The sequence below is a fragment of the Schistosoma haematobium genome, chromosome 4 (genome assembly GCF_000699445.3).
Source record: "Schistosoma haematobium chromosome 4, whole genome shotgun sequence".
Taxonomy (NCBI): Eukaryota; Metazoa; Platyhelminthes; class Trematoda; order Strigeidida; family Schistosomatidae; genus Schistosoma; species Schistosoma haematobium.
The window spans coordinates 10,312,514-10,327,641 of NC_067199.1; the positions used below are offsets into that span (position 1 = coordinate 10,312,514).

General features: G+C 36.9%; 2 protein-coding genes across 4 annotated transcripts in view; one reads left to right on the top strand and one right to left on the bottom strand.

Moving 5' to 3' along the window:
* Window positions 1-5,164: 5,164 nt before the first annotated feature.
* MALSU1_1 (Mitochondrial assembly of ribosomal large subunit protein 1) lies at window positions 5,165-12,362 on the top strand. Of its 2 annotated transcripts, none has more exons than XM_051215615.1 (5): window positions 5,165-5,253; window positions 5,930-6,300; window positions 6,341-6,504; window positions 7,682-9,907; window positions 11,913-12,362. In XM_051215615.1, the coding sequence occupies exons 2-4, from the start codon at window positions 6,039-6,041 to the stop codon at window positions 7,730-7,732; spliced, it is 477 nt and encodes a 158-aa protein (XP_051066147.1). In that variant the 5' UTR covers window positions 5,165-5,253; window positions 5,930-6,038; the 3' UTR covers window positions 7,733-9,907; window positions 11,913-12,362. The 2 variants fall into 2 exon arrangements, with proteins under 2 accessions (XP_051066147.1, XP_051066148.1); XM_051215616.1 differs by having other exon boundaries at window positions 5,166-5,253; window positions 9,820-9,907.
* A 1,491-nt stretch (window positions 12,363-13,853) lies between these two features.
* KANSL3 (KAT8 regulatory NSL complex subunit 3) overlaps window positions 13,854-15,128 on the bottom strand; it is a 29,165-nt gene continuing 27,890 nt past the window's right edge. For both annotated transcript variants that reach the window (XM_051215618.1, XM_051215617.1), the window contains one exon: window positions 13,854-14,303. In XM_051215618.1, the coding sequence (XP_051066150.1) occupies window positions 14,253-14,303 (51 nt within the window). In that variant the 3' untranslated portion in view covers window positions 13,854-14,252. The remainder of the gene's footprint in view (window positions 14,304-15,128) is intronic.

The window sequence follows — 15,128 nt, forward strand, 5'->3', positions numbered from 1 at the left end:
CCTTTCCTTTATTATAACACTATAGTTTTTTATTTTTACATATAATGATATCGTTTTTGTATTTTTGCATGTTTTTCCATCCACTTTTATATTTTATGTTCATTATGTCGGAACAGACACAAAGGTGTTTAAGATTGAGACTTTTTCGTCTTATATGTTTCAAGTCATGACATTCTGGCCCGATAATATAGAAGCCTGGCTTCGCCACGCAGAAGCTGACTTCCATGAGCATGACCAATACATTCACGTGCCCAATTCCTCGAAGTGCTGGGGATATTGTTAAGAGACTTCCACAAGTACGTCGCATCTAAATATTAGCGTGAGTTCCTGCCTGTCAGTTTTCATCAGTTTTCTACCTTCACGTACATAATGTCGAATTACCATTAGTTTTATTTGGTTGCCCATCGCCTTATAAATAGCTATCATATTCCTACGCTTTCCTACCTACACCGGTAAACATTTCATTCTAAATTATACCCTTCCTAACGCCTGTGCTTTGATTGGCAACCTATGATTTATGCTTTAGTCATATAAGGCATTGCATCGATGCCTCACCCACGGTCCAAAATCTATGAACGACTGACGAACTTGTAAAATGGTACTTATAGAAACAGTGTTTTTCAACAGGATGCGAAGAAAACAGCATCGTGTGAGATATATTTTATCTACAAACAAATCTTAATGGGCCTATTATCAGGAAATTAGGGAGTGTGGAGTTACTGATGATGAGGGCGTTTAATTCAATCTGCCTATGTTTGTGGGGCAGAAAATTTTGTCGCTTTCAGGCTCTATATGTTTGAAGACAAAGCAACCAGCCAGTGATCCTGAGATTGTTTTCCTAGGCTCACCATTCAAACTCATGTTTCCAATTTTATACTGGATTAGCTATTCTACTAATACAACCTATAACACGCTAACTTGAACTTTTAGACTAGGACTGTGTGGCTGGCATCAGATGGAAGAAATTTAAAAAAATCAGACAACAAAAGATAGAATCACTGGTCTTTCTTGACTCCTTGCCCTCTTGATGCACTTCCCATATAGAGCGTTTTTCATTTTAACTTGTACTTGCCTTCCATCATTTGAATCCAATTCAACTTATCACATATCACAACTCATAGTACTCTATTACCGTATTCTCTTATCCTAAGCCTCTAACCACATTTCACTCCAGCAACAGAAGCTATTATGAGTTTAATCTATCAGTTTATCGTGCCTTTGCCTGTTCAATTACCAACTGTTGAGGATTGTTTGGCGTCTGTATTCAAGTGACATTCGGATATTTTGTTTCTCTTTTTCATCATAAGGCTATTGGGACGCAGTTATGAAGCGACCGACGCCTGAAACAAACTTAATGTGTTTTTTTCAAGGTCAAGGCTCATACAAAGCTCTTTTAAACTTACTTTATGATATTCATGGACTTACCAAGACTTACTACATAAATACTTAGCACGACTAGAATTATAACACAATAACACCGAGTTTAAATCTGGTGTGCAAAGTGGACGCGATTCCATTTTGCAAAAATATTTTACCAACTACACTCAGTGTAATACTAAAACATAAACTTAGTCATTAACGCTTTGGGATATCTGCATGCATACACTGTCTTTACCTTTTATTGACTTCACTTGTTTAACAACTCCACGTGAGGAGCAAGCTGTAAGCAGACTAACATTGTAGCTCCTATATTATGCCTGTAACAATGTCGTTTTCCTGCCCTGGTAGAGATATATTACTATAAACTACATATTATCTGACCGGTATTTCATAATTTATGGTATTCGTTGTGAACCGAGGATCGCTGACTGATTGTGAAGAATCATCCACAAACCTCAATTGCACAAACATTGAACAGGACAACTCCACACTCACTTAGTTGGTTTATGATTTATCCTAATTTACTACCACTTCATAGCTTTCAATTATTTTATTTAAATCCAACTCCCTCTGCGATAAGATGGCTAATCATAGATTCCTAGCTCACCTGGTCAATCCATGTTATATTCTGATTACTGAAATCTGATGCCCACTAACATTTCCGACTTAACACAGTTTGTAGGTGGTTGCAAAATGTGCCGAAATTCAGATAAAAATTGGGGTTGTATAGCGTATGTGTGATCCGATACTCTGTCCATCATGACCTTCCCAGAGGGTTGTGAACCGTTAGTTTACGCTATATTCGCCACTGTAGATAATTGTGCTCATCAGCTTTTCATGGTAGGTTGAGTCTACGAACCACTAAATTCTGTTCGTGCAATGGATATACATTTAAATCAGTTATTCACTTACTTATTGTTATTAGCTGTAGCTAGGTTACGTCGTCCTCATTTTGAAAGACTCATTGAATTACTAGAAACAAACAGTTGGGCATAAATAGTCGATAAGTTCACCAGATAAACTAGCCCAATAGACCTAACTTTCGTACATAATGCCCCAACATATAGCGAATATGCCGAAATTGAATTTCCAGACAGTGATCACAAAGTTGTAGACTGTCAACTCACAGTGCGAAAGTGCTCTTGCATACCTATTGGATCAAAAGGTTTGGTGGATTATATCAGAAACTTCGCAAAAACTAACTGGCCTTGCTCCGAATTTCCACCATAAGATCTTAGGTGGAATGTGTACTTTCTTCCTGGTGACGTTAACATTGCACTAGATTCTCTTCATTTCAATCTCGAAACCTCTCTGGACTAGATTGCTCCAATCATAACATAAACCGCACGTCCCTCCTCTTGATTATATTACTATCAAATTTAGATCTAAACTGAGAAATTTACAGAAAAGTTTCTTTGTTCAAAATAACTTTTCAGCTATTCTCAGTATCCAGTCGTTATTTAGTAATGATAAGAGCTTTCGATAAATAAAGGATTTAGAAGCTGAACGACGGTTCTCCAGTTCACAAAATAAAAATAGTTTTTAGCAGCTACTCTAAAGAAGAAACCTAATATCCAGTCTTAAAAATCAGTGATGTACTTATATGAGTCACAGCAGTGCTATGTGAAATACCAAGCAACCCATTTGCAGAAACATTCACTAAATATAATCAGAAGGAACGCATAACCAGCAGTTTTGATACATATGTATTGGCAGATCTGGAATTCAAGCTGGGTAGTGTGAGAGATGCAATGATGTTATTCAATCTTTCAATCGGAAATGGTTATGATGGAACCCGGCTAACTTAAATAGATATGGGTGTTCTGACATTTCTATCCTGCTTATTAGAATGTTTATTCTGTCCGTCGATTCAGCCATTTTCCCTTGCCAAAAGAAAACCACATAAAACCCGCGACTCATTTTAAGAAGGGATTCAGACTAAAAGTAGACAACTATCGCCCAAATAATCACACTTCCATCTTATTCAGAACTATAGACAAGATTATTAAGAGAACAGTCGGCAATCATCTAGATAAGCACCAGTAGGTTACATCTTTACAACAAGGATTTATTTCCAAAAAGTTATGCGTAATCTGTCATCCAGAATACATTGATTAGTTGGGATGAGGGGAAGCTAGTTGTCACTCTCTGCTTTGACCTTACTAGGTCGTTTGATAAAGTACGACAGTCTTCTCTCCTATTTAACTTAAAGATCACCAATATGGCAAGCAAAATAACTAAATGAATCTTATCCTTCTTAAAAGGTCGAACCCAGGTAATGAAAATAGTGCAACACATCCCTGACCCTTAAAACTTTATTAGTAGTGTCCTTCAGGGCACAATCATTCGACTCCTGTTGTTCATCACGTATGTTAACAACATTTGCAATTTCTTATCACTTAGAAGAACCTTCATATTTGCTGAAGACAATAAAGTGGTATATGCATTCTGTTCAATTCCATTCAGGCTTAAATGACCCGGCAACCTCTTACAACACACATTAAAGACTGCGACATTACTGATAACTCTAGACATATTAACAACATTGGTAATGCTGTTCCAAATAAGTTATGTTTCATATGAATGATGACAATGACTAACTTTAAAATTTACATAATGAAAACCTAAAGCTTATAAGTGGAACCAATAGGTTTAATTAGACAAGTGTAAGTTTGGTTAATTCGAGTTTAGTCAAATTACAAACGTTTAAAATCGATCCAAAGGTGAAAATTCACAGATATGTGACATGATAATTCACTATAATCCACAAACATCAAAACAGACTTGAGCAGAGCAACGAAATTGGTAATGTTGTTGACTTGCATACAAAACATCACTTCTGTGAAAGTATGCTAAGTATGCAGTTTATTAAAATAACAGCTCCTCTCAATGCATAAGTAGGAAATCGTCACTGACCTGATTTTAGATGGAATAGTAGTAACTACAATTGATTGATAACTGAGTGGTGACTAATGTCATGTGTGTCACGTCCTTATTAGTGCAGATCGAATGCAACATGGCCACCAGAATAGATGACTTGACACTGTTTACCCTATTGTGAGATTAGATGGTGGTTGGAGGTAGTCAACAGGAAACCCTGGACCCGGGTTTCGTGCTACTTGGCACTCGTCAGCAAGGTGTATCTGTGTTCTTGAGGGAACTGGTGCTCCCTGACGGATTCGGTCCCGTGCCACCAAGCTTCACAGTTAGGGACGTTACCACTGAGCTGTCCGGGCCGCGACCAACCTCCAGTGATTAATAAACTGTGATTACATCTCAGTCCTACAGGAGGTCGGTCGTGGCCCGATAGCTCAGGGGTAACGTCTTTGACTGTGAAGCTGGGGGACACGAGATTGAGTCCGTCGGGGAGCATCAGTTCCCTCAAGTATACAGATACACCTTGCTGACGAGAGCCAAGTAGCACGAAACCCGGGTCTAGGGTTTGTTGTCGACTACCTCCAACTACCATCTAATCTCACAGTAGTAACTAATATAGCTTTCCACAATGTCACAGGACCACACTTTCGCATTAGTAACGAAATAATATCAACAACAACCAATACAACCCCAGCACCATCTAACTGTTTTTGAAAACAGATCCCAGATTTGAGGTCTCGAAAGATTTAAATAAATACTAATGTATCTCACAAAGTGAACAATAACTGCAATGATCACTCGCCTGTATGCTTCAGTAAACAGCGATGAGACAAAGTGCTTTTTTCTGATTATATGGCTCTGACTGCAGAACAAGTGATTCATCTAGAATGCAGCCAGAAATCTGGCGCGGATTTCAATTGATTGCTCCTTATCGTTTTTGACCTTGAGGCTGCTAATTGTTACAATCTCGATTAAACTGCGTTTGTATACGAAAAAGTGAGAATTCTATATATGCTTAGTGACCAGGCACATGGAATCCTATTTGTGTTCTTCATTAAGCATTGACTTTGAAAATCTAATAAACAGTATACGAAATAAATTCAATTTTTGGCACAAAGTATACAAATCAGTGTTGTTTTCAGAGAAAAAAAAGGCAATTTGGTGTCTATCTTGTGGAAAATTAGACAGCTGGGTGTTAATTTTGAGAGATGTAAAAGTGTTAACCCTGAGACTTTCCTTCAATGGGGAAGTGTTCGGGAAGTCGCACATTGTTTACGCCGTTCTGCGGTAAATGGCGATATTTAGGTTCCTTGTTGCCTTTATTCACGCCATCTTCCCCTAAGGGTTTTCTCCAAAATCTCCAAAGTTTGCTTTTATTTCCCCTTATTTGTTTGTTTCGGTTATTCACATTGTAATTTTACGCTATTATTTATGTCGTTAAGGTATTATTCGTATGTGAACAACGACATTTGTTTATAAATCGCAAATCTATGTGACGTCTAGTTATACCTCTTACATTTGCATGTGTTGGTACACTTATTTTCTTGTCTTAAAATGCTGACCGTTGATCTGTTTTATACATGCGACGGAGATCGGCCACACTGTCTTAATATGCATCATACAACTGGATTTCTTAAATATTCATGCAATTATTTTATTTGTGTGTTAATAGCTATCATCTGTACTTCAACGTTTTCCAGAAATAGTTCAAAGTATTCTGTTACCAGAAATTCCATGGATAAATCGAGGACTTAAGAGTTCTCTGGCTCAACCAACCTAAAATGCTTTTGTTGCAAAAAATACGTGCTAACTTGTTAACTGCAACCCCCAAAATACTTTCCAGATTTAATAATCACTCCTCTGGCCATTACTGTACTGAATCAAAGTCACCAATCGAACAAGAATCTATTAATAATAATGTGGAAGAAGATACAGTTTTCGAAGTCTATGATGAACATTGGGAGGTAAACCCAGTTGTTGAGCAGCTTCATATATCTCCTAAAATGAGGCCCGAAGAAAATCTGTCTTTTATACGCATGGAAAGTATGCTCCCGAAACTTATCTTAACCCAGTACTTAACTAGATCTTTTTGATATACCAGAATTAGTGGAAGCATTAAAACGTGAAAATATCCGAGATATTGTTTGCCTAAATGTGGATCGTAACTTTCTGGCTCCTTATATGGTTATTGGAAACGGTGTATCTAAAAGACACATTCAAAACACTGTTGTCCATATACACAAACTGGTGAGTCCTATTCTATTTTTATGTATTTTCATGGTCAGAGCAGAATTTGCGTTTTCAGTTATCATTCCCACTTGCCTATTGATTTCTACTGTTGACTTACAGCAACATGCTTCCAGGAGGGAAATATATCCCTCTCATAGAAGCATCATTAATCTTGTTATAATAGGTACTCCTCATACCTCTGTACAGAAATATTTTACCAACAATGTGCATAGCAGTCAGTCTTTTCACTATTCGATTCTAATGTCATTTGTTTTTCAGGCTTCTTGAAAAATGATCCCTCTTGGTGTAGGTGTCTAGAGATTCGTTGCCGGCTTCTTGCAACCTCTGGTTAGGTATGTTATCAGGTTTTGGAGCAGAACACTTCTGAATTCGATTTTAATCGATAGTAGCTTACGTACTGTCCAAGTAAATAGGAAGAAACACTTAGAGAAGTGAGGATATATCCCGTCACCTCTTTGTAGCACATACCGACGCTCCTATTCATCACAGTTAGCGCAAAATAATATTTCAAGTTCTACCGTGTGGTTTTCGACTTCGAAATGAAGCCAAATTCGACAGGAAAATACTTACGTGGAGATTTTTCTTTCCAACTTGATGAATCGGTAATGGTGACTGAATGCTGCTGCTTTGCTTTGACATACATTTCCGGCAAGAACTGACTTAGCAATAAGGAGATGATTACTTAACAACCCTCAAACATCGACTCAATAGTCAACACAAATAAACCATACAACTACTCGACACCGTTGGAGAGGATCGACAGTAGACCGTCGTTCTCTCTGGAATATATCCTTTTAATTAAAACTTTCACTGATATACATGTGCCTGTCTGTATGATTGGACAGACAGATCTTTCAGGGAGTAAATATATCAAGAGTGTGTTAAAAATTATTTGAGTACTTGTGTGGTCTGTGCTACTCAAATGGACGGATATAAGTAGTATATGTCAGGAATTAAAAGTAGATTTCTTACGAACAGAAGAGGAAAAGAGAAAGGAGAATAGAAAGCAAATGAAATAACAACAGGAATGGAAGGGACAACTCAAATAAGATATGCAAATAGTGTATTTAATGCAATGCTTTTCACTTTTTACAAATGCAGTGTGTGATTTTGCATAAGACAATATATTGACTTACCCTAACCAAGTCTTCGTTCATTACTCTTGATTAACCAGAAAAGGGACTTTCATCCCAAGGTAGCTCAATATAATCACCAAATACTTTAAAAAACTCAAATGACTTCTGTTAAAATTGTTCATCAAGAGATAGAAAAGATCAGTAGATTTGAGCAACTTCTGAATTGAAAGCTGCTCGTAAACGCATTCTAGTGAATTTTAAACATGACAGGAAACTGATTCGACCGAAATGTTTGCTGATAAAACGACTCAATTGTCATAGGTAGTGGTAGGCAACGAAATTTAAAAAGGTAAGTTTAGTAATAGTACGTACGTACGTACGTACGAAGTTCTACGTTGTGACTGACTGAAGTCTAGTAATAGGCAACACTAGACAACAGTTTAGATTCATCAAACAGAATACCCTTAAAAAATAATTCATCAAACTATGGCCTAAAAATGCGAGAGGGATTCTTTTCGACTGGAGACGATGTAGAAAAAAACTGAGGAGCATTTCCTTTAGCACCCAATCACTCATACTCCAGTCGCCCACTATCTGCTAACGGACAACGAAATGTCAACTTTTAGGAAAGCTGAACTAACTAACCTAAGTAGAGCAGAAAACTCTGTCGGGTTACTTTCTACTGTCGTTAATATTGACGGTCGAGTAGTGTCAGTTAGATTGATTGAATGCATAAGCCGAGTTTTAGAGCTGTACGTAATTCCATCAGACTGGTCGTAATTGTTCGAACATATTTACGATTGGACTCGAGGTAGACTTATAACAATTCTGTCTTATGGAGAAAGTAACTATTTATGTTATCCATTTGGATGACGTCTTCGGTATCTATTGTAATCATAGTATATTACCTCAACCAGGTAATTGCGTCCTTTTCAAGTTTTTGGTTATCCAACATCAATGTATATATATCCTGTAGCGTTTGTTACCATATTTCTTATAAACATTATTATCACAACTCAGCAATCTGGTACAGCTTCATATATAATAGGTACCAAGCCTCACTTGCTATATGGTAGACAAATCAATACCCTGTTGTATAAATTCAGAATAAGTAAGCAGGTATCTGTTATATTATATTTTTTGTCGAGACATTTCTCGTAATAAACATTACCATTGTTATTCATTGTGCTCAAGAAAATGGCTGCAGTTACAAGTGCCAAGACCAGTTAAATTTAGTAATAATTCGAAGTCTTTTCGAAATATAAAATTCAAATTATTAGATAGGATTAGTAAGGTGATTCGGTACTTGGTAAATTTTTCGCTATCAAAATATGCCTATTATTGTTGAAGAGTTAGGACATCAGTAGAGAATTCTAAACGATAAAAGTAATTTTCAAAGTAAGCCCATAAATAAATCTTATATTCTATTGACAACTGCATCAACAGAGGTAGATGATATAGGGTATGAATTTGAACACTCGATAAGGAGCTAGTGACTCCATTTGAGCATTTCAGCCATCTGATGTTGAAGAATCCGATTCAACTGATTACCCAATCTTGACATCGTAAATCACTACTGTCGCATTCTTCCTTACGAAGTACACCTTGACCACTGGATTTCACTTGGCTTAACAGTTGTAAAGAAATATATTCCAAAAAACGTCAAAGCCAAATGTACAGAAGTAGAAATTACCGGAGACTCCTAGCACCTCGTAGACCTGTTCACCAGCTCTAATCGGTAAAAAAATAGACTGACCAACGTATTCTGACTTATCTCTAAGTGAGAATTTAGTCGTTAGGAGTTCATCCTTCTACTAGCATTATAGCTAAACATGGACTTACACACAAATACTGATATGTGGTAAAGTAGGTAGGCCTGCGTTAGTCAGACGAAAGTTATATAAGCGAAATAAGTGTTTGGTTGATATCCTTGAACAAATTGCGGAACTGACGCATATGTCCCAGGTATATAATGTAACTGTGTTTTATTGCATAGTATTCTAACCTACCTCTTTTGTGAGCCATTCAAATATGATGGGTCATTCTCGTAAGTTGTTCTGATTTTTGTTCATTCTCATGTAAATTCATTAATCACTTATCAAGTAGTAAATTCTCGTCCCAACAGCTATACTAAGCTTGGGAGGTCTTTGTGTAATGGTAAACTTTTCTCTACAATCCCTTTGTAAATATGATCATATTTATGAGTTCACTTTTTTCTATTAAATATCAATCGTAGTTAAAATACAAATTGAGGAATACAAGTATCCCAATACCATTGTTCCAGGGAATCGATGGATCCTGCGAGTGGATAGCTGTCGATATGAGTAAGCGAAATCAAACTGAATACACTTTATTTCGTATTTCTGATGAGCCTCAGTCAGTCAGTAACAACGTAGAACTTCGTACGTACGTACGTACATCAGTTCGAGTTGCCACACCACCTTAGCACAGAGATGCAGTTGTCGATTCAAATCCCGTAGTGGTAGAGGTAACAAGAGCATAAGCAGTAATCGGGAAGATTAGGGTTTGGAGGTGTTATTTAAAGAGTATAATCCAGTGAAATAAATTTGAAAAGAGGAAAAAAGGGACATGAGCCTACAAAAATTTAAGGGATCAATCCACCAATACGTGATTTATTCTACATCTAGAATAGTTAAAGTATATTATATGATCAGTAAATAGTTTAACCAGTTCAAATACTGAATAATAGTGAGTTCTATTAGTATTATGACGATCTGTTATAGGCAACGTAGCACCTGAAGTAATTCAGCGTTATAGGCAAAGATGGATGATGTCTAGCAGTGAAATCCAGGACGCGTTTCGTCCTACCTGGGATTCGTCGGCTGGATGTACCTGCATCCCAGAGTTGATATCCACTCGCTTCAAATGCCATCGCACTATTCTCTTAGCTACTAAGTCCAAATAGCCACTAGCTTGTGCAGTGGGGTGAAATTTTAATTCATTTTTGTATTGATCGTTTAAATCTTCCTATTGATGTTTAGAACTGCAATTGATCAGTCTCCTATTGGCATATGTGCATCATGTGCGGATTGGCTCGATATTGCCTTAAATCTCTCTGTTTATAATGCTTGTCATTTAATGCAATATCAAGGTAATCCTCACAGGATGCACATATACCAATAGGAGACTGATCAGTTGCAGCCCTAAACATCAATAGGAAGATTCAAACAACCAATACAAAAATGAATTAATTCTGCACTAGTTTGAATTGTCATATTTCATGTCAGTAGATACCGATGGGAAATCACAAAGGTAGAAATTAAAGGAGTCAAAATACTATCATCCAGTATAGTTTGGGAAAAATAAGTCTCAAGAATGATAAGTACGAGGTAGCTACTTGAATATTTAAATATCATGTGTAAGTCGTACTCTTTTGGAGTGTACAGTTGCACTCATCCTCCGTCATGGTCTTAGTTATTCTCAGTCTGTTTAGTTGTCGGAAGTAGTCAGTAGAAAACCATAGACCTGGGTTCCATGCTAATTGGCGCTCGTCATCGGGGCATACTTGTAATTTTAGGAGGACTGGTGCTCATTATGGGATTTAAACCCGTGTCACTTAATTCCCTAGTCTGAGATGTTACTATTGAGAAATGTACAATTGACTGACTACTGATTAGTATTATACGTTTGTTTAGTACTTTAATGTTGATCGAATTCTGTCGATAAAGTTGTAATGTGGTCACTAGTCTAGCTGACTCGACATTGCATACACTATGATCTGATGTTAGGTGATTTTAGGAAGTTATTCCCGAATTTCCATCTTTCAGATGCGTTTGCTCCTTTCGAACCGTATTATTCACGCTTATATACTCACTGTTCTAAATATTATTTACTATCCTACGCTTCTCATCTTGCTGATTGCTTTGTCCTCTATGTTGACTTCGTAGGATGTGACAACTTGGACCGATGCACCCCCTGCATCAATAATGACTGAATCTAAGGAAATCCCATAATTAGTGTAATTGCATTCCAGCCCTGGAAATAGAACACCTTACCTGACAGATTCCTATCGCTGGCGGTGAGGCCGTAAATATACGAGGCTAGCACAACTAAAAGTACCAAAGGGTCGTGCATGACCGGCCTCAGGCGGTTGTCCTCTAAGCGCTACAACCACGCTTCTGGGTCGTCGCGACCACTTCTAACCCAGCAGCTTTTTCAGGTTCCTAAAGAAGCACCATTTTTGGCGGGGCAATCGGAAAATGACAACTACTCTAACAGCACTGGAGATCACTTAATGATTCGTGTCTTTGTAAAGTTAGTGATGATAACTGCAAATTAACCTTTTATCTTTGTGTGTCTTCTTTTCAGGCACCATTTTTCTTCATTTGTTTCTACCTTCTACAAGATTAAAGTACGATTTAGAATCACTCTGGTGCGCTGGTCCACAATATGATGACCAACTTTTTCAGAAAAACACAGCAGAATTACCGAATAGAAACTTTAATTGGGAACAATTATTATCGGAAATTCAACAGGCCAAACAATGTTGACCGAAATTGAGAGGAAAACTTTACAAATATACGTATATATCCACTTTTGATCATATTTCAAATCAGGCACAGACTCTATCTGTATTCGATGAAGTTTCTAGCGAACTTTTATTTTATTAATTACTATGTATATCTCGTCAGAGTATTTAATTTTTCTTTTCGAATTAAAGACCCAGTATCCTTGTGATGTGATCAATAGGTTGTCTCCCATGAAAACTACTATTTCCTTCATTCAATTTAAGTGAGGAAGATAGTGACAAGGTTTATTTTAATATCACAATGAGAATCCGTTGGGATTTTTTTTCTAAGAAATTGCTTCGTCAATACTACTAACTGTAAACTCTATTTCTGATCCGTAAGGAATGACTAATGCATATCGAGCACTTGGATCAATTAAGGTAATCAAAACTGTTATCCACAGACCAGTCACTGATGAAATCGTAGGCGGTATTGATTCAGAGATTTCAGTTGTTCAATGACAAATTCGGCTAGTGTAACGTTACCTATAGTTGAGACATTGCAGGTGAGGATAGCTAAACTGCATATCAATTAAAGTATGGAGGGCATAACATGGAGCTTGGCTTTAGTATAATGAAGATTGTTAGCTTGGGCTGGTTATGATGGGTACAGTGTTCAAAGTAAGTCGCATAGATTCACAAAATTTATTTGCTTATTTATTTTAACACATAGATATTGGTACAATGAGGCACCAAATACATGTGCGCCACACAAATCTCATTCGATATGTGTGAGGGCTCTGATACTGCCCAGGTTCCCAAACCGAAGCAGGCGGTTTTCTTAGGGGGCCACACCCCGAGCCTTCGACTTGAAGGTTTGATCCACAAGGCAGTGAAGCATCGTAAGGAGATTCAGTCCCATGGAAGACGGTGACCAACAATCGATTCATACTCCATTTGTCCCCGCAGGATACTGGAGTCCATGTGCACCATTGGCTTGGGATCCGGTTATAGCGCCGGACATTCGCTTTTCGTCCTCTGATTTTCGTAAACAACACCCCCGTCACGAGAAGGCAGTGAGTAGGACTTCCCTGGCAGATGTTATATACGCGTGGCCATGTGAGAGCATTTCGAGAGGGAGAGCGGACTTTCCCCACTCTCGGCCGTACCAGGGCATTTGGGGGCTCACAAAATTTATATCTCAGGGTACAATAATTTAGAGTAAATTTGTACTGATGGACATCTCCGATTAACTAATCAAGTAACACTAAACCACACAATTATTAATTGCTGATTTAACCTAGTTTTCAAAGTGTAACCTCATTTTAGCTGACGTCAAACAGGTAGTGTAGATCGACTTCAAACGACAATGTCTTAAGGTTAACATCAGGAACATGGATTATGTTACACTATGTCTGCTTGTTCGAATATCGGTTTAGTTAGGACTACTAATCAATAAGCCATGACTATGATTTGTCTGTGAGGATTTTTTCACACAAATTGTATTACTATTCTTGGTGAGGTTCCGTTCTGTGAACTGATGATGTATCTAAAAACAATGGAAGCTTCATAATCAAAACACCGAGTACAGAGGATGCAACTTCACCAAAATCATTTAACCGAGCTACAAATATTTCCCACCATCTCGTTATTAATTTTCTTGAACAGCTAAGTGTGTAGTATAACACATAAATTTATACAAGGTTATTAAAATGTATTGTGGTTTGAGTACAGTTATTCATATGTGAGAATTTGAAAAATTAACAAGTAATATTATTTATTTACAACTATTATACAAAATTCACAATGTAAATAACTCGAAATACAAAAATATTAATATTATACACCTTAGTGTTTATTTCTCATCTACTAAAAATCATATCTTAAGTAATTCTCTATTCCATTTGAATCCAATTATTTCAGAGGTTGTTTTTTTCTTGAAAAAATATGAACGATAGCATGTATCATGTTGATACTAATCAAAACGATGTAAACTTTTGTATATGGTTATACATTATTTCCGCTCTCTGATGATATTCAAAAGAAATTGTTGAATTGTATTATATTCTTACCAATGTAGCGTAAAAACAAAAATCTGGATTTAATGCTTATGAATGTGTTATTGTTGTCAACATAATATCAAGTCATGATCACCTCTTACCACTGGGAGTTAATGGGGATAATATAAAGTCCATGGATAACTATCCAAATGGTTGTATTCTAGTTTTACAAATAAACTTTTTGATAGCATTCTGAAAAAAAATAAATATATGTTAGTAATAGGAGGCTTATGGATATTGTTTAGTGTGAAGAATGATTTTAGCTAGATACAACAACTGAAAAACAGAGGATACTGAACAGCTGTCTCATTTTAGTGGATAATGTTGGGAAGACAATCATCCTCATTGTTCTCTCCCCTTTGGCTTTCGATGGTCGTCCAGATTAAGTCCATCTATGATGTAAATTACGGGTGAAAATGGTTCTAAGGATGAAATTAAGATCATTTTAAGTGAGATGTGTTGTATTTACACAACTATGGAGTCATCTTAAGCGGTAAAGAGCACTTGAACCAGATACCAATAAATTGCTGGTCCGATACTTTACAAGCTGAAACATACGAAAAGACCAACTGTTAGACATATTGCCATTGTATTTTAACCGTAAGTAACTAGAATTAGAAGCTTCACTGTCTGGTAATTTGATACAACCTCACGGGTTGATTTCATTTCAGTCCATCAAACTGTACACAGTGGAGGTCTGACACTGTTTATGACTGATTGAGAAGCAATGGTTTGTTGACATCAAGGCAATTAGGATCTAACTAATAATTTGTTTGTTCGGAACTTGCATCTACTTCAATTTGAGCAGCTGAGTATCATTAGCTTTAACAGATAGCGTCTTGAAGCCAAGTATATAAACCTAGACTTAGTAAATGACCTACGTGATGATTGATTTGTTCACAAATTAATTCTGATATGACGTACAGTTAAAGAATATTAGTCAACAAATACGTATTTTTCCCTAAATAACCATTACTAGTATCCGTATAACCAAGCAGAACGAGTTAGCAAGCTGTA